This window comes from Lacerta agilis, chromosome 8 (assembly GCF_009819535.1).
Source record: "Lacerta agilis isolate rLacAgi1 chromosome 8, rLacAgi1.pri, whole genome shotgun sequence".
In the NCBI taxonomy this organism is placed as follows: domain Eukaryota; kingdom Metazoa; phylum Chordata; class Lepidosauria; order Squamata; family Lacertidae; genus Lacerta; species Lacerta agilis.
Window position 1 is genome coordinate 56,719,889 of NC_046319.1, and position 19,952 is coordinate 56,739,840.

A 19,952-nucleotide genomic window follows, 5' to 3' on the forward strand; every position below is an offset into this window, starting at 1 on the left:
TCCCAAACCAGCATGAATTAGCAGAGGAACCAGCAAATCCTATGCGGCTGGGGAACTGCATTGAGGGCAGGGTGTGCAAGTGTGGCCTGCAGCAGATTAATACCACAGCCAGAGGGGTACAGGGGAAAGGGTGTGACTGCACCCCATCACAGGGGGAAGGTGATTAGAAGGAAAGGGTGTGACTGCACCCCATCACAGGGGGAAGGTGATTAGAAGGAAAGCATTAAGGAGGTCAGGAAAACAGTGTTGGAAGATTGCAAAAATACAAAAGGCAGGAAATGCCTGCCTATCTATTGCAGTTCCACATTCCATTCCACTTCAGCACAGTGTAAAACTGAGGAATTAGGAAATAGGAGAGAGTTTGGTTCTTGTTTGAGGGGCATGCCACAAAAGACAGGGAGCAGGTATAGAGCTCCTTGCTTCATGCTGTCTTTGAGCACAGCCTTTCATTTTCTTCTAAAACAAGGGAAACTGCTATTCCTTCAGTTTTATCATTCGTGGAGGTACTATCAATATCACCGTATTTATAATTGCTGCAGTGCATTTCAAAGCCAATACACTATCTGACAACTATTACAACAGCATTGTAGTATTAGTATTTCCATACTGCAGAAGTAGGCAATAGGCTGCGCTGGGACTTGAACCACAGAGGGATGTACCTTTTGCACTATGTTACTCCAGAGTAAGTTTTTAGTCCTTCCACTTCATGGTAACTTCAGAAAATGTGGTGGGGGACACCTCCCTGCTCTGAGGAGCAACTGGAGACCCACAAAGCTAGATCCTTTTTTTCCACCCCCCCCCCCCCCCCGTGGGACAAAAGGTGGGAGCATGTCATGTGAGTTACCTTTGCCATGAGAAGCTTCTATAACCCAAGTGCAGTTCAAATTGTTGGGGTAGAAATCCGGGAAGCCTGGAGAAAGCACGGTGCCACTGGAACCACGGACATAGCCTCCACAGAGAGCTGTGATCAAGCAAGAGAAGAAGAGGAGACATTAAAGCCAGAGCTCTCAGAGGTGGGGAGGGAGGAGCACTTGCTTAGCAAAGACCCAAGCACCTTCCCAGCTGCTGCCTGGTTTTCAGCCTTGCTTGGGCTAGGCAGCCTGATGCTATTGGACAGCCTTTATGATGATTTAGCAGTCCTGAAGGGATGTCCCCACCACCACAGCATTGCTGACTGGAGGACAACAAGGGGTAAGGAGGACAGTGAAGGCACCTGCTTGAACTGTTCCATTGACTGAAGCTGTTGTGTGGGCACATGTGGGGTAAGGCAATCTCATAGGTGGCCCCTGGCGCTGCCCTGTTTTTCCATCCCCTCTCAGTTAATTTTGGTTTACTTCTGCCTTACTTTTGTGGGGTTTTAAAGTGTCCACACACCCCAATTTTCTATTCATATCAGGCCTTCTCTGCACTCTTTTCAGCACCTGCTAAAAACATTGTTTACACACGTCTACCCAGGTATGCAGAATGTTGGCCGGTGTTTTAATCTGTTTTTTAGCTCATCATTTAATTTAATTATTTTTCAATGTTTTAAAACCTGTTCTTAACTGCTTCTACTGATCATTTTGTTAATTTTGTAGCCCCCAAGTCAGAGAGGAAAGCAACAGAGAGTCAAGAGACTACTGGCACCTTCTCTGACGCAAGTGCTTCTGGTTTAGTATGTATATAATCCATGACTGGGCCTGACGGCAATACTCTATTCCACTCTGAACCCTGGCCTCATCCCCTGAAGAAGAGGAATCTGTCACCAGAGTCGGGATACTTGAATTAGATAATCCTAGTTCCCTAAGGTTTACATGAATAAGAATTGGTTATGGTAACAAGCAGAATAAAGAAAACAGCAAAAGAGAAGAGAAACATATCAGCTATATTGGAAACAAGGCTATAAGCCATTTTGCTTCATGATGAGCAGGAGAGAAGGATGGATGGGGCCAATGGCGTAGCGCTCTGTTGTTATTCTTCTTCAAGCCCAACCTTTTCAGCTTTTCAATGCTCAGCTCTTACCCTCGCAGCTAGGAAGAGGCCTGCTCCACTGAAAATTAGGTTCACACTCCAAAGCTTCATTGTCACTCAAGGTGTAGCCTGGATCACAGCTGAAGGTCACCAAGGCCCCCACATAGAAATCGTCCCCATGTCGTTGCCCACTGACAGGAATCCCTGGGTCCAGGCAGTGGTCCGATTGGAGTTTTACCGCTGCAAAGAACACAGAGGGAGAGGTTTGGCTGATAGTCCTGGGCACATTATTTGGCCATTGAAAGCATTAAACGCTACATTTCTGCTTATTTATTTGCAGATTTATAAGCCACTTCACAACCAAAAGATACTAGAGTGATAACAAAATAAGAGAAATACTTAAGTTTAATTGGATATCACATTGTCTTAAATTTACTTGCTTATCACATTGACTCAGCTTCAAGGCAGAAGCGGGGGTGGGGAGAGAATCACACCTCAGAGATAGACATAACTCTGCACAATAAGCAGGGATGGCCCACCCTGTTTCCCCACCTGAAGCAAAATAGGAATTGCTGCCTCCTGGGCCACCCTGCTGCACCCCAATTCCACAGTACTTGGCAGGAACTGGGGTCCTCCTCAAAGTATGGCTGTTCTCTCGGCTTCTCCGTCTGAGGGCAGGGAAGATGAGCTGAAATGCTACATGCTGGAACCCCTCCCTCTAGTTGGTGGAAGTGCTGGGGTGGGCAGAGTGCTGCCTCCTGCACTTCCACCACCTGAGGTGGGTGGTTACACCCTGTGTTATGGGCAGGCTGGCTCTGTCAATAGGACTCTGTCTTGGGCTGCAATCCTCTGTACATTTACTGGGGATTATCGGTAAATTCCATGGAACTCAACGGATTTACTTTTGAGTAAATATACATCATGTTGGGCTGCCAGCTGATCATTAAGGGGACATGATACACTTTGGAAATGAGGTTGCTTTCCTTCTGATCTGGTAATATAACAGGAAATTGAAAAAAATGCCTGAAACTATGCAAGGGAAACATAATGCAAATTGGGGTGGGAGCAGTGATCAATTACATATCATTGCATAGCGTTTAAGGGCTGAATTATGATTAGCTGCAATTCCTGCATTGCAGGCGGTTGACCTAAATGACTCTTGGAGTCCCTACCAGCTTTACAACTCTATGATCGTATTTGTTGGTTTGATTTCTGCTCCAGAAGCAAACATTGGAAATTCCATTCTTTCATTTCTGTTTCTGCCAAAATTCTCCAACGTCTTTAGATACAGGTTTAGATATAAAGCTGTCCTGCCATTTCATTTCAAGATTCTACAAAATGTTTCGCTTGTGTGTGTGTGTGGAGGGTGTGTGTTAAAAATTAAATCAAAGAGGGGAGCCAGCTAGTGAGAGATGGATTGTTCCTGATGTAAATTTGAGCAGGACAGACTATTTTTGTAAGATGCTTATTTGACATCCTCAAAAGAATACAGACTGAATCTGGTTTGGAATCAGTTTCCCCCAGCCTGGAAATCACCAGATATTATGAACTACAGCTTCCCATCATTCCAGCTGACATGGCCAATAGTCAGGAATGATGGGAATTGTAGTCCAAAATAATAATAATGGAGGGCATCTGGCAAGGGAAGACTGATCTAGAAAACTATGAGGAAGAATGATATATCACCACATGACTGGACCCAAGAGCCAAAGAATCTACAAAATATTTCCTGGAAGCCTCCATCACTCTCTCATTTCCATTCAGCACTAAGTCCCCACCCTACACCAAGCTTCATTACTGAGTCCCCCATATACAGGCTGTGACTGACACGAAAGAATTTCAAGGTCTTCTAACATTTGGTATCAATAGTACAAACCAAGGAAAGCAGATGAATGTGGGGGTGGGGGGCATATTCCAGACAGTTATAAGGAGTTATTTTATGACACTGGTGAGGGCGTAATTGCCTGCATTTCCTGACTTACTTTCATAGCGGATTTGAAAGCCGACATCAGAGTGGCTCTTGTCAGTTGTGAAGAGGAGGTAAAGGAAGTTGCTGGTGCTAATGAGGAACTGGGGGACCTGAGTGCCGTCATAGACGCCTATCAAGGGTGACGAGTAGGACTTGCCATCGCGCACTTCCAGTGTGTCGTAATTCACCTCTGTCTTAAATCTGCAATGGGGCGAGAGAAGTGCCTGTAAAAACAACAACTCCCTGCGTCCCCATTTGCCCGTCCCTTTCTTTTAAACCAGGGTTGCGGAATATTTTTCCGCTGATGGAACACACTTCCTCGTCAGCCGCTTTCTGGGGCCTGTGTGCCAGTAGGGGCAAGGGCCAAAGGCGAAAGTGGGAGGACCCACAGATACAAATCCTGTACAGTAGGCTGCATTCCAACCCCACAAAAGGCACACACACCATATCAGGCTTGATCCCTGGCATCTCCAGGTTGGGCAGTGAAAGAAACCCATCTGAAATGCTGGAGAACTACTGTCTGCCAGTGCAGACAAGACTGACCTAAATGGAACTATGGTCTGACTTGGTATAAGGAAGCTTTGTATGTTCTTAAAGGGGCGAAAGTTTATTTGAAACAGAACATTCCAAGGGCCACCTATAGATCTCAGGCTTGCCAGGTACACACAGTTCTCAGGTATCTGGCAACCACACTGTTTTAGTTTATTCTAAAATTTATTTTTGCACTTTGAAAGTGATTTGGTTGGAATAAATCATAATAGCACCCACCTGTCAAATGTAATTTTGATAGGGTATCCTGGTTGAGCTTCTATGACCCATGCACAGTTCAGAGAATCCTTGTAGAATCCAGGCCAGCCGGGAGACAATATCATTCCACTTGGAGAGGTCAGATGGCCACCACATGGAGCTGTCCGCGTGTGGGGAGGGGAGCAAAAATACAAATCTTAGGCCAATAGATCAGTGCCAGCTGCACACCCACATTTATGCCCCCTCTCCCAAGCCACATGCCTCACAGAAGGCTCCCAATAACCACTATTTACTTTCAACCCCAAATGCCCAGAACAGCCCCACCTTTTCATACACCATCATACCAAAGGGGATTCTGGAGAGGAAAAGTGGTGGCTGTCAACAGGCCGCCTCTCAGAATAACCTTGGCAGAAGTAAGGCCACACCTTGAGAATTGTTTAAATTCTCCCTTACAATTGCAAGGCCTGCAATGGTGCGGTAAAATGGGAAAGCATTTTAGCCCTCCCCAACCACACATACACACAGTGTGTACAAAACCAAACCAGTCATTTAGTTTGAATTGTTCTGAGGAGGCGGGAAATTCTGCCGGAGCAACTTCTTTCCCCACATCTGACAAGCTTCAGTTCTTCCAAAGTCTCCCTTTTTGTGCTTGTGTTAAGGGACAGGGACCCATCCTCATCTGATCATCCTAACACTTCAGAAGAAGGGTAACCTTTATACAAGTATCTAGCTAAACATATGGGGGCTTAATATGGGGGGGCATGCAAGACTCACCCCCAATGTTCACCAATGTCACTCCATATGCAAAGATCAGAAGTGGAGTTGGTAAACAGAGGGATGTTGGAGGTGGGCCACCCCATTTTAAGCTCACGTGCAATCATCAGCATTGGGTTACAACAGAAAAACCTTAAAACAGTAATAGAGCAATCCAGACTCTCTTTGTGCCAGGCTGGTTTGTGCATGGATTGAGCAGAAGTGTCACTCCACCAGGGCAGGGCTCTCCCTTTCATTTGCCAAATGGAGCATTCCAGGCACAGGGAGAAGGAGATCCATTGGATTTTGAGTTGACCCCACTCCTGTCACATGATGGCATCAGCTATGGTTGTTGTACTAGCTCCAGCTGGCACTCCCTCCCCCTGCCTTCTGCCCCCATCTGGCATGGTTAGCAGAACTGCAGATATGTCCTAGGTTAATCTTATGAGTGGTTCCTGGGTTTACTGATTCACACTTTATTTACCATGCTACATGGATCAAAACTCTCCAGCGGCTCAGGACTGGAGACCTGGTGCCCTCTAGATGTCCCATTTGCTCTAGTAAGCATTGGCAACGATGAAGGATGATGGGAGTTGTAGTCCAGAAACACCTGGAGGGCACCAGATTTCTGCTCCTGCTCTAACTATTCTGTCAGGACTGGAAGAGTTGGAAAGGGAGCACCTCTGCCACATAGTGAGCCCACAAAAGGATGCTCCTCTTCCCCATATAAGAAAACAGGAAGCAGCTGTACATTGAGCCAGACCATGGGTCCATCGAGTTCATTACTGTCTATGTTGACTGGCAGAGTTTTCCAGGGTTTCTGAAAGGGGACATTTCCTGTTCTACCTGCAGAGAGCCAGTGAGGTGTAGATGTGAAGGATTTTGGAAATATCCCTATAAGAGTGTTCATATAGTTTCAGAGAAGCATGATGTCCTTATAGTGTGATGTAGTGGTTAGTATGTCAGACTAAGACCTGGGAGGCCAGGGTTCAAATCCCCACTTGACCATGAAGCTGACTGGGTGACCTTGGGGCAGTCACTGCCTCTCAGACTAGCCTACCTCACAGGACTGTTGTAGGGTTTAAATGAGGAGAGGGAGAACCATACATGCAACATTGAGCTCTTTGAAGAAAAATGTGGGATACAGATGACTAAATAAATCAACAAATAAGTAGCCGCATGCATAGCTCTTCCCCATATTATGGACATAGGAAACTGTCTTATCCTAAGCCAGACTATTGGCCCATCTAGCTCTGCACTGTCTGCACTGACTGCCAGCTTTCTCAGACCTACCTGGATATACCAGAGATTGCAGCTGGGAACTTCTGCATGCAAAGTTAGTCTTTCCCCAAAGGCAGAAACCAATAAACTTTGAGGTGGGCCTACCTAAGTGATTCTGTCCCACCTGCAGTTTTGTGAAACCCCACCAGAGACACTTCAGTAATCTTAACATTTTGGCTGATCTTGATTTTTCACGTGATGAAGACAGTCTAAATGTAATTTAAATTTTATTGGCCGGTGGGATGTGCATGGATCCAGATGACAAATTGGGGGTGCCTAGAATATCTATGAGGGGTGGGGAATCACTCATCTTATTGAAGATCCTCTAGCCTCTACTGAAATTCCCAGATGGGTGGTGTAAGGAACAGCTTCCAAATTCTATACAGGGTTCCTTTCAGCTTTTGTAGAAACCCAGGATAATTTTTGGTGGCTACACTATCCTCTCTCCCGATGGAATCTCAATCAACCTTGCTAGGTCTCTCTGCTGATTTTTTTATTCAAATGTCAAACAGCACTTTAAATATTCTAGACAGACTTCTCCCCTCTTACTTAATTAAAAAAGGAGCTAATTAGGACTCACATTTAATTGAGCTCACACTGGAGGGCGAGTCAAAGGCGAGTCAACGAGATGGGCGATAAAGGAGTACACGTTAATATTGGTGGGGTTATCAAAGCTTCCCAGAGATGAAAAGCAGTTTTAATTTTTTCGAAATATTTTATTCATTTCTCCCCACCACTTAAAGAGAAAGCGAGGAGGTAGGTGTATGCAATATTATACCAAAGGCAGTGATGGGAGGAGGGGGAGTTAAAATTCACATTAAGTGAATGAAAGTAATTAAAATGAGTAAACAAATAAAGCCACAGGCATTTTCTGACAGTATTGATGGTATTCTGGAATAGAAATGAAAGAGAAGAGAGCAAAACAACAAATTCCGTCATTCCAGTAACTGGATGAGAAGGTACCTCCTCTTTGGCAAGCTATCGCAATATGATCCACTGATGCAGTTCACCATCTCAGACCTCAGCCTGGCATTCCAAAATGTAGAGGGTGGAGCATGTCTACTTCATTCTGTCAAATGGTAGGGCTGGCTCTATTCTCATTAAATCAGGCATGGGCAACATGGGACCCTCCCAATGTTGCTGGACCACAACTGCCATAACCCCCAACCACAAACCATGCTGGCCGGGGGGTGATGGCTATCTGGAGGACCACAGGTATAAGCTGCACTAATTAAGTAGGAAGGTTAAAACAGCTTACTTAAGATGAATACAGGTGACCAGCTAAGCAAGGGTTAAATGCAGGAAATGTTCAGTGTTTCTGAAATGTGTGCTAATGGCCAGCAACACAGATGGTTGTGGTGGGCCTTTGTAGTATTTTTGGGGGGCTGCTGTTGCACCCCCCTTAGTTACTGACTTGTTCTGGTACTACGGAACAAGGACAGATCCCTCCATGCATCAGGGTATGTTCCTAATGAGCCTCCCACACTTTGTGATGTTGCCCATTGACATTAAAGACTCGGAGAACCAATTACTAGAATTATTTCTCAAGAGTTTGGCACATCTGTATTCAAACGATTGCAAAGATATCACGCACTAGCATCTTTCTCAGAGAATAAAGGGCAGGCGGAAGCCTTTAAATTTGTAACAACTTATTTTCATTTCACTTGGTTTTCCTGTAACAGAAAATGTTAAGGCTCACAGAGCAACTTGCCCGAGCGGAGATATGTTCTATCAGAGACTTTAATTTGCTATCACTTTAACTGCTCTTTCTTTCTTTCTTTCTTTCTTTCTTTCTTTCTTTCTTTCTTTCTTTCCCAAATTGTATGCCTGCAATGCAGAGTGATGGATCACAAGAAATCTAACTTCTGCATGCCAAAAGCTATAAGCTTCAGATAAAATATGTCCTAAGGCCATTGATAAGCTTCAGATCCATCCCTTGAACAAAACCCTTGAAATATACTCGGAGTCGAGTGTGAATTTCATGCTCTTTATTCAGCTCATAGTAGTGAGGAATGCAGTTTCCCCAAAACGTTTGCTTTATATACACTATTTACACAATGGGCCCCACATGATTGGCTAATTCCGGGATACTCCTGTATGCCAATCAGAGTGCAGATTCACTTCCACCTGGAGCTGGATTGGGTGGCTCCTGCGGACCAATCAGACTGCTGCAATCTCAATCCTATTGTTCTGGGACCAATCAGACTGCTGCAATGTCAATCCTATTGTTCTGGGACCAGTCAGACTGCTGCAATCTCAATCCTATTGTTCTAGGGCCAATCAGACTGCTGCAGTTTGGATCCTATTCAACTCAGTACATAACAACCCTGAAAGCCTTTCTTCTGGTAGCAGCTGCCATGTACATCCAGACACTGAGGGTTGTATCCAATGCCCCTCCTACTCAGAGTAGACCCACTGAAATGAATGAACATGAATAAGTTAGGTCCATTAATTTCCACAGGACTACACTGTGTGTTGGAAAAGCTCTGGAATAGTGTGCAACTATTCTTAAAGGGCCAGAAGGTAAACACTCTTACTCAATTAACCAGAAAGATAAGAAAAGGGTACATTCACCCCAACAGTTTATTAATGTGAAGACTAAGGCTTTTTGTATACTACCACTGTAAAGTTTGCACTGTGGACCAGGACTGGAGCTTGCCTATGCTGCCCTCAAAAGTGTGGGTGGGGCTCTTTTAGCTGCATAAGGAGCTACACTCAGAGAAGGAATTCACTATTACTATATAGGATGTTCTGCATGCGTATATTAGAATGTCCAACATGAAATTTTCAAAGATGCATTAGATATCAGTAATTGACAGCTAATTGTGCCAAACTTTCTGCATCTGCCTCCATTTTGGTCTATCTCTGCCCCTGTGTCAATCTTTTGCGGCTGGTAGGCCTCTGTAATAGTTAGCGATCTCAAGAGGGCGCTGAAGGTAGAAAGGGTAGAGAGGGTACTGTTATGTATTGAAGTTCTCACCCTAGGCCACTAGGGGTGCGTGTATATAGTTCATTCTGCTGCAGTTTTCACTCAGGTCCGCACATGCAAATGAGGGATTGAAAGTGACGTTCAGGGATTGGGGAACTACAGAAAGTTGTTACTGTTGCTTGTAGCTGAGTTCTATATAAGGAGGCTGCGGAGCTCTTCAGCTCACTTCTGTTCCAGCCTGAGAATAAACAATAGCTGCTTGAAAATCACTGTGTCGTCTGCTGTGTCCACCCACTACCTAACAGGTACTCCTGTCTTTTTCTACAGATCCATCTTTGGGAATGGCTAAATTTCATTGTTTCCTTGTGGCAAGGAGCTGCATACCTCAGTTTATGTCATATGAAGTAAATACATCTGTTCTGGAGATAGTCTCACAGCCTTCCCACTTAGAATTTGCTATAAATAGAGACGTCTGTTTTCTTTTATAGTTCTCTCTTCCCACTTCTATATGCCTCTTACAATTTGTTTTACTCATTTGTTGCATGAAGGGGGGGGGAAATCACATGCATGGGTGCATTTAAAATAAATCCATATTTTAAATGCAATTTCTCCCAAAATACACATTTCCAAATGTATCTTCTCCTCAAAGTACACATTTTATTTCAAAACACACATTTTGAATTCCATTTTGAAAAGCCTTTTGAGCAAAAAACAAAAAAACAAAAAAAAAACCACACTTGGGAAGTATGAAAGCCATCAGAGAAACAAGTTCAAATCCACACCCAGGCAAGTCTGTACTGGAAGAGGCAAATATCAAACTTCTCCAGGCCCCCTACCTTGTCTGTACCCCAATCAAGAACATGACATGCCAGTTTGGCAGCTCACCTTCACATCTCAGCACAGAGTTGTCCCACACCACGTTGCCTTCCTTCAAGACGCAGGTGATGGTCTCCGAGCCATGTGTCCTGATGAATCCCTCATCACACAGGAAGGACACTGAACTGCCAAGCTGCAGACTGTCACCAAAACGCTTGCCATTAACGGGCACACCCGGATCAGGGCACTCGTTGTGTCTGAAGGCTGGAAGGAAGCAACAAGATGGCAGATAAACAAAAGCATTTCCCTTCCGGTGGAAGTGCAAATAACCAACAGTTTATAGGCATCTATATTCATGGATCTTTCTCCAGTAACAAACCAGTCTGTAATCCTGGACCCAACACTAGCTCTTCTGGCCACTGGAAGAGACTTACATCCCATCTTTGTTTGCAAGGACCTGCTAGCTCTGCTGCTGGCTACATTAGGTTTGCATTAGGTTCATCTAGGATGGTTTGAGAGGGTGTGGGATGTTGCCTTGTCTGAGTGTTTAACCCATCACACGAGGGTTCTAAGAGGTTGTAGGGTTTCTGTTTACAGTGGTACCTCGGAAGTCGATTGCCTTGCAAGTGAAACATTTTGGCTCCCAAACGCCACACACCCAGAAGTGAGTGTTCCGGTTCATGAACCTTCTTTGGAACCCAAATGTCCAACGCAGGTTCTATGGCTTCTGATTGGCTGCAGGAGATCCCTGCTGTGCCTTGGTTTCTGAACATTTTGTAAGTCTCTTTGACTTCCAAGGTACGACTGTAGATGCTTTATAAATTAAAATAGAAGGCTGCATCACACATGCTTCTATGTGGCAAGGCTACCTTATCAATATTTTATTCTTACTTCCAAAATGTCCTGTTATTGAATCTAGGCTCCCATCAGCCCTGAATATTGGCCATGGTGCCTTCAGCTGATGGGAGTCCAAAACAACTGGAGGGCATTGGATTAGCCACATCTGTGTTAAAGACATCAAATGTTAAGTCTGACACTTTGAACTGAAACTGAAAACTAGTTGGTAGCCAGTGCATAGCATATAGAACCCTTGTGGTAGGGTCAGATCACCTAGGAAACAGCTGTGGCTGTAGAGGACATGTTTTGCATGCAAAAGGTCCCAGATTCAGTACCCATAAACTTCAGGTAGGACTGGAAATGTTCCTCTGTTTGAAACTCTGGAGAGATGATGCCAGTCAGTGTAGACAGTACTGAGCTAGGCAGACCAATGACCTGACTCAGTATAAGACAGCTTCCTAGATTCCTCCCTAGTCCCTGTCAGCATCATGGCTGATGCAACACTTTGCGTTAACTGAATGGTTTTCAAGCGCAGCCCCATGCAGAGTTTGTTACAGTCATCTAATCTGAGAACAATTGGAGAAAATGACCCCTGTGACACAGCTCAAATGGCAAACTACATTCACATTTCTGTATGTTTTGGACAGAGATGTGCAGGCCCAACCCTCCCCCCTAGTAAATTTTACTGGGCTTTTCATAGCTCTGCTGCCTTCCGTTAAAAATTCACAGACTTTTCACCTGGCTTCCTAATCTATATACAGTCGGACCTTGGTTCTCGAACGGAATCAGTTCCAAAAGTCCTTTCGACTTCCGAAAAAGTTCGAAAACCAAGGAGCGGCTTCTGATTGGCTGCAGGAGCTTTCTGCACTCAATTGGAACCCGCAGAACCCGTGTCGGATGTTCGGCTTCCAAAAAAAAATTTGCAAACCTGAACACTCACTTCTGGGTTTGTGGCATTTGGGAGCCAAAGCGTTTGAGTCACGAGGCGTTTGAGAACCAAGGTATGACTGTAGATGCTTAGGAAACTGACTTTGGTGTTGGGAATTGTAGTTCTGTGAGGGGAACACTGCAGTCCCAATTAACAGAGACTGCCTATGCACCATACATTTAAAGAACATATAAAAATGTATTGTCAGTGCATATGCATCCTCTGTTAATACATTACCAAACCATTTCCCCACCTCTCTAAATTTGCAGTTGCAACTGCTTTGCTGACTAACACTCAGATGGCAACCGCTCAATCCATGATGTGACCCAGAATAACCCCTCTGTCCCAGTGGGCTGAACAAATTCCACATCCACACTTCTAAACATTAGGCATTAAGCCCCTGGCAACCTCCCCCCCCCCCACAAAAAACCCCCAACAGGTTAGGCGACTTTGATGAACCTGTCCCCTAATCTAGCCCAGCAAATTATTTTTAATAATAGCCGGTTTGCAGTTGCCAACCAGAAATACCATTAATTTTGCAGAGCTGTTAACCACTGTTATAACAAAGGTCGTTCATCACTCCTGCCAAGCCAATGTAATCGTGTTCTTTAGAAAATTATAGGAGAGCGCATGAGAGCACATTGCTATGGGAAGCTGGCATTCATGGCTCAAATTTAAGAGGACCCAAAAATATTTCCTGCTCTATTATTCTATGCAACAAAGTTTATCCTTTCATTTATGCAGTGCCTGGCGGTTCTGAGGGTATACTCAAAGCAAGCACAGTACATTGGGGCCATGTTAATTCAAACAGTAATATTTGGGGCACTAAATAAATGTGCAATGAATATCCAGGGTGTTGAGAAGTGAAAAATCACATATTTGCAGACTGCTGCTAAGTAACCTTGAATAAAGCGACAGGTTTCCAAACATTTATGGATCCACACACAAAAATGAAGAAAAAGAAGACAGGAAGCTGAGGCCACATCCACAACAAACGTTTAAAGCACCCTGAAGCCACTTTAAGCAGCCACGGCACCCCCACAACATTTTTTGGGAGCTGTAGTTTGTTAAGGGTGCTGAGAGTTGTTAGGGAGGTCTGATTCCCTGGGAAGGGGGACTGAATGTTAAACCACCCTGGGAATTTTAGCTCTGGGAGGGGAATGGGGGAATCCTAACATCTCTCAGGGCCCTTAACAAACTACAGCTCCCAGAATTCTCTGGGGGGAAGCTATGACTGTTTAAAATGGTATCACAGTGCTTTAAATGTATGGTGTGAATATGGCCAAAATCATTGCTTAAGATACTGTGCCTGAAGCTAGGACAAGGAAGAATGTAGAATAGGCCAGTATTTCAAGCAACCGTCTAGTACCATGTGAAATAATTTCATGGTCTTCCTGTTAATCATTCATTCATTTTACACATACCAGTGCATTTCCCCATCACTTTCCTAAACGCAAAAAGTCCTTTAGAAATGGATTTGTTGTACCAGGTCAAACGAGAACTTTAACTCACTTTAACTTTGCAATCTGAAATTCCTGGTATACACTTGATCCCTCCTGCAAATTAATGACAGTCTGGAGGTGACCATTGCCTCCCTAAACATACATGTTGAAGAGAAAAATATCATTGAGGGGCAATATTTTAAACCACTTATTTAGAGTGAAAAATGAACAGTTCTAACTCAAACAAGCTACTACTGATACTACTACTAATAATAATTTATTATTTATAGTCCACCCATCTGGCTGGGTTTCCCCAGCCACTCTGGGCGGCTTCCAACTAAATATTAAAATACAATAGTCCATCAAACATCAAAAGCTTCCCTAAACAGGAAATAAGTAAATAAATCTGGATAAACTGGCAATCACACTTTTTAGCTCTTAGCTTGTTCCTTCTGAGACTTTAGGTTATTCCAGCAAAGAGTTCATGATTTATAATGAGATGGGGGAAAATGTTTAAAACAACTTTCCCAAAAAGACCGGAGGCATTTCTGTTAGTCAGGCAGAGGTTCCCAGGTGCCAGAAAAAAAAACTTATTTATGTATGCAACAATGGCGGCCTGAGTTTTGTTAGTCCCAAAATGGAAACTGAGGGAGGTCCCAGGTAAAGAGTATTGGCAATTTTAGATGACAGAATATGCGAAATTAGCTGGTCTAACATATAGAATAAGAGAGCAAGAAGAACGTGTATTTAAAGAGGAGTGGAAAACTTTTGCTGAGTATATGGAAAATAATAGTGCACAGTTGAAAATGCTGGCAGCATTAAGGTAAATTCAACAGTATAATAAACATTTGAGTGATGTAAGATAGGAGACCCTGAATGAAATGGTTATAGTAAAATATGCAGGAGCGGTAGATAAATTAAATGAACCATGGAAGGGGAAGGAGGGAAGTCACTGAATGTATGGTTCTATGTACAATGTTTATTTTGAGATGTAAAATTGAAAACTTCATAAAAACATTTAAAATAAACAAACAAAGGCTGCAACCCTGAATAAAGAAAAAAAGAGGACCCTTCCATCATCAGTCCACACAACATGAACATATTTGCTCACTTACTGGTAAACGTGATATTGAAGCCCCGCTTTTCGGTGGAGTGGTCAGTCTGAAATTCCAGCCTGGCGACATGGCCGCTGCTGGTCAGAGAAGATGGTAGCTGACTCCCAGAGAATGTCCCCAAGACAGGCGATTCAGCTGTGCCGCCATCCTTGATAGCCAGGAAGTCAAACTGGGGCTCCACGTCGAAATCATTAAAGGCCAAATGGATCCGGCTTTCAGGTTTTGCAATGATTAACCAAACGCAGTGCAGGCTGCTGCCATATTCCTCCGGGTAGTTTGGAGACAGCACAATGCCAGATGACGTAGTAAAGTTGAAGAAGCAGGAAACTGCAACGAGAAAGTGCGAGTGAAGGTTGGTGTCAGTTAGGCATTTCAGTTTCTCGCAGTTTTCCAATCTTAATTTTGGTTCTCCATATTTCCACATCGGTTTGAGATTATTATTTTTTTGGAAAAAAATGTCCTCATGAAAGTTCATTGGCATTTTAGTGTGAGTTTGTCCAACAATGCATGCATTTGTATGCAATTTCTCCTGCTGTGGAAATCTGCAAATAAAATTCCTCTAATGCAATTAATTTTTGTATTTTTGATAATATATGCATTTTACTGCACACCTTATCCTAGTTCATGCATTCTGGTACAAATCATTTGGCTGGAGGACAGCACTGCAAAATTAGGAGGAGGGTGAATTTTGAAGGATGGGTGGTTTTTTTTAGTTCATGTATTGTTTTAGAAAGTGCACTTTAGCAAATCCCAACCCCCCTGTTCCTAATGTCAGACAAGCCATGATGCATCAAACTGGTTTGATTTATTTTTAATTTAATTTTTTTTAAAAAAAATAAATATTTCTTAGCTGCTCTTTATCTAAAGATCCCAGAGGTTTGTACAAAACTGTAAATAGAAACCAATTCAAGTTCCAATTTTAAACCAGGAAAACACCTGTAACAAAATATAAGGCGGGGATGTAAAACCGAAGCAACCAAAGCACAAATTGAAACGAACAAAAATTATTTAGGAAGGTATTAATATTGCACTGAAAACCTTGGAGTGCTGGTGCCAGCATAAATACTCGGGGAAGGGATTCCAAAGCTGGGGAGCCACAGCTAAAAATACGCTCTGCCTTGCAGCAACAGAAGGCAGCTCAGCTAAACAGGTGACAGACTTTTGAATGTGAGATTCTGGGGAGGGGAGAGAGGGGGAGTCATGCAAACTAATTATCTCTCAGTATTAAAAAGGCAATGCAAGGGAAAGGGAAAAGAAAGGGGGGCAGAAGAAAATGGTCTGCCTCTGCATCAACGCAATAAGCACCTTAGAAATTAAAAATAAAATAAAATGAAGGAAAATGTGGCAATATTATTATTCACTTATCCCCACTCTTATGTACCTAATTAGCTATGCTGCTAAACTTCTGCCTTGCAGCTGGGTCTTTAAAAATAAAGTTATAACGTGAGAGAGAGAGAGAGAGAGAGAGAGAGAGAGAGGGAGGTGTGTGGCAGTGTATTTAGCTGCCAGTTGTAGTACTAAGTTGTGCTGCTACCTTAGCTCATAGGAATATACAAGTTTCCTTGACCGAGTCAGTAGGGATGGGTGAATCTGTCAGTTTTGGGTTCCCTCAGTTTCTCATTTTTCCTATCTTAAGTTCAGTTATTCACACTTTGACATCATCTTTCAATTTTTTTTAAAGTCTTCTTGACAAATCACCAACATTTTAGTGCACATTTTTTTGCCAATATGCATGTTTGTATGCAATTTCACCTATTCTTACATATAGTAAGTACGTAACAGTGTTGCCATGCTGCAGTTTGCGTAGTTGTCAACAGGTGCTGCTGCTGCAAACTATGGTGTGACAACAAACTGAGCTCTCAGAGCTGCTGGGTTATTTCAGCAGGTTGGAGAGTGAGGAGGGACAGCCCAGGCGAGTGAGTGAATGGTCGGTCCTGGCTGGCAAGCTGTTTGCCCAGGTAAGCGGTTAGGGTAGATGGCCCCAGGCAAGCCACAGAGGAACAGTCAAGACAGACGGAAGCAGCTCCCCAACATATGTCCTGCGCTGCCGCCGCCCTCCTCACACCAGTGACACCTACTGGCAGTCGAGCTGTAAGGGGACAGGAGGTGGTTCAGACAAACTGTAAATATTGTTTGCAATGGCAAATGCTCTCCCAAGGCTCTGCAGAGTTTCACATGGAGTGTTTCTCAGCCCTAGCTGTGGATGGTGTGGATTGAACTTGGGAACTTCTGCATGTAGTCCCTTCCTAAGGACACTGTCTCATACTGAATCAAACCACTGGCTCATCTAGATCAGAACTATCTATACCAACCGGTGGCAGTTCTTCAGGGTTTCAGATGCAGACTTTCCTCGGTCCTTCCTAGGGATGTTGGGGTTTGAACGCAATACCTTTTGCATGTGAAGCAATGTTCTACCACTGAGCTACAGCCTCTCCCCCGGCGTAGCCATTCTGCGTACAGTCAACTCTCCGTTTACATGGGGATTACGTTCCGGGGATAGCACATGAAGCCAAAATTGTGTATAGTCAATTCACACTCCACCTCTACCTCCAAATGCTCTTTCAAGGGCACTGAACACTCTCCTGCAAATACTCTCCCAATGTGAGTGCAGTGGCAGGTGGGAGTGATGTTGTCCCCTCCCCCAGGATGCCAGCCCCCTTTTTATTTTTATGTTTTTCGGCCAAGAAAGTAAAGCTGAATTTGCACAAGTTAAATGTGCGTAAGCTCAAAATGACACAAGACTCCAGTGACCTCCTTCCAAAGGAAACTAACATCAGGTAAGCATGACATCCCTGGAACATCTCCCTGCTTAAATTGGGGCAAGCAGAATTCAAAAGTCACCTAATTGCAGTGTCTCCCAAAAAGTTTGTGTGTGTGTGTGTGTGTGTGTGTGTAGGTGAATATATGCATCTTCAGTCATTAATCTAGGATTGTCAGTGTTCACATGTCCATCTTAGCTACATCTAAGACACTTGCTGTAAGATTATGACAAGGTATAAATTATTTCCTTGCCAGCACGTTCTGCACATCACTGTGGACAGCACACAGGTGTGGGTGGAAATGCTTCGCACAAGTCATCGGAAAACAGTGGACAGGAGGAACATTGCACACTATGGAAGTGGTGTGCTGAAGCTGCCACTTGAAGGCTGTTTCCCACAGGAATCTGGTTGGCCACTGTGGGAACAGGATGCTGGACTAAATGGGCTCCTGGCCTGATTCAGCAGCCCTTTCTTATATTCTAAGCAATGGGTGAACCGCAGAATCCCAACTCACAACGTGCAGACTTTTGAAGCACTACGGAGCAACTACTTGCCACCCTGCCCATCACCCTCTCCCTTTATGAGTAGGCCAGTGGCCTAAGCTAACCAGGTGTGAAGCCAGATGCTGGAAAAGTAAAGGCAATTAAGGGAAATGTTTAAAGCACTAAAATGAACATGGATCCCCTTTAGGGATCCCCCCCCCACACACATTTCAGCTGACAGGGTCCATTTGCTTCCCATAGCAAGGAGGCTGTTTAATTGGTACTGTCTACTGCTTGTCTAACACATTACTGATTTAATAGTGCCCCCGCCAACACCACACACACAACCAAACTGGCTTGCGACACTTCACCTCCTACTCCTGGATACCTTCTGGACCCCCCTCCCCACTTTCCACCTAGTATGTAAAACCTTTTCATGTTAACTGCCAGCCCGAAGGAACGGTTCATCAAACATGTTTTCCCAAACACTAAACTGTATTATTATTTATGCCCTTTCGTTTCCACCTTCCCACACCCCTCACCAAAGGTTATGATGCCATGATTATATTTTTTAATCTGTAAGGGCTTCTGCTGGTCTAGCCATTTCCTGAAATAATAGAGGAAATGGGAAGCAGGTCTATTACAAGGACAAAAGAACTTGGTGATGCAATTAAGTCATGGGTGAAAAATCTTTTTCAGCCTCAGGGCCAGATTCCCTGAGAGTCAACCTTCAAGCGGCCACGTTCCAGTGATGAAAACAAAATAAAAAATAAATCGTTCCAGTAGCACCTTAGAGACCAACTAAGTTTGTTCTTGGTATGAGCTTTCAAAAGCTCATACCAAGAACAAACTTAGTTGGTCTCTAAGGTGCTATTGGAAGGATTTTTTAATTTTTTATTTTGTTTTGACTATGGCAGACCAACACGGCTACCTACCTGTTCCAGTGATGGGCAGGGCCAGAAGCAAAATTCAGGCAGAGTAATAGATGCACCTCCCATCTTTGTACTATACGCTTCATTCCAAAATATGTTAATACAACAGGGGTTTTCCAAACTCCTCCTTGCTTTACCCAAACTTTGCTTTCAACTGCCACTTTGCTCCCTCTGTGTTACTTTCTGCTTCTTCTTCTCAAACCTCTATTGTTGTTTACAATGGCCACCTCTTTTTCTCTCAGTATCCCTCCACTCCAGTTTACTCAAACCTCTGATATTGTTTAAAACAACCACTTTTTTTCCTTTTCAGTTTTCCTCCCTACTCACTGAACTCAAATGCTTCGCTCTACCTTTCCTCAACTGTAGCATGTGAAAGAGAGAAAGGATGTAGATCCTTCAAATTTTTTGTAGTACCTTCCTAAAATGAAGGAACTTTTTCAAACCCCTGCCATTGTTTAAAACTGCTATTTTCCTCTCTGTTTCCCCCATCTCTGCTTTACTCAAATTTCTGCCAGTGTTTTAAGCCACCAGTTTTCCTCCCCCAGTGTCCCTCCTTTCTCACTCCCATGCCAGGGCACTGCTATTTTGCAACTGGCCTTCACTTTTGTTTCCCTACTTGACTTCAAACAACTCCCTACTCGACTTCAAACAATGACAAGGCACTACAAATCCTCCAGTAAGAGCTGTGTGAAGAGATTCTTACATTTTTATTATAGAGACAGACAAAAGTCAGATGTTTCTGCACACTCAGCCTCAGCTTGCCATCCAGGCAAGCAAGAGGCATTATCATAGGCCAACAACACTTTACCGCCAGGCAAAAGTACTTGAGAAGGACAGTGAACAGGGATAAACAGAGAGTTATGAAGGTGAGGAAGAGAGGCCCCTGAAAAGTGTTAAACTAGTTGCCCTACACTGGCAGAGGCAAGCAATTCTATTTAAAAAGGCATCCAGGACCAAATCATTCACAACAGTATCCAAATTGCTGGTGAACTTCCATACCACCTAAAAGACC

The 19,952-nt window shown here is 43.8% G+C and overlaps 1 protein-coding gene across 1 annotated transcript in view; it reads right to left on the reverse strand.

The window, feature by feature from the left end:
* Window positions 1-19,952, reverse strand: part of CSMD2 (CUB and Sushi multiple domains 2) — a 512,122-nt gene that overhangs the window by 144,234 nt on the left and 347,936 nt on the right. Inside the window, 6 exon segments of the mRNA XM_033157666.1 lie at window positions 845-961; window positions 2,002-2,190; window positions 3,933-4,120; window positions 4,688-4,826; window positions 10,515-10,709; window positions 14,768-15,094. Coding sequence (XP_033013557.1) covers window positions 845-961; window positions 2,002-2,190; window positions 3,933-4,120; window positions 4,688-4,826; window positions 10,515-10,709; window positions 14,768-15,094 — 1,155 coding nt within the window.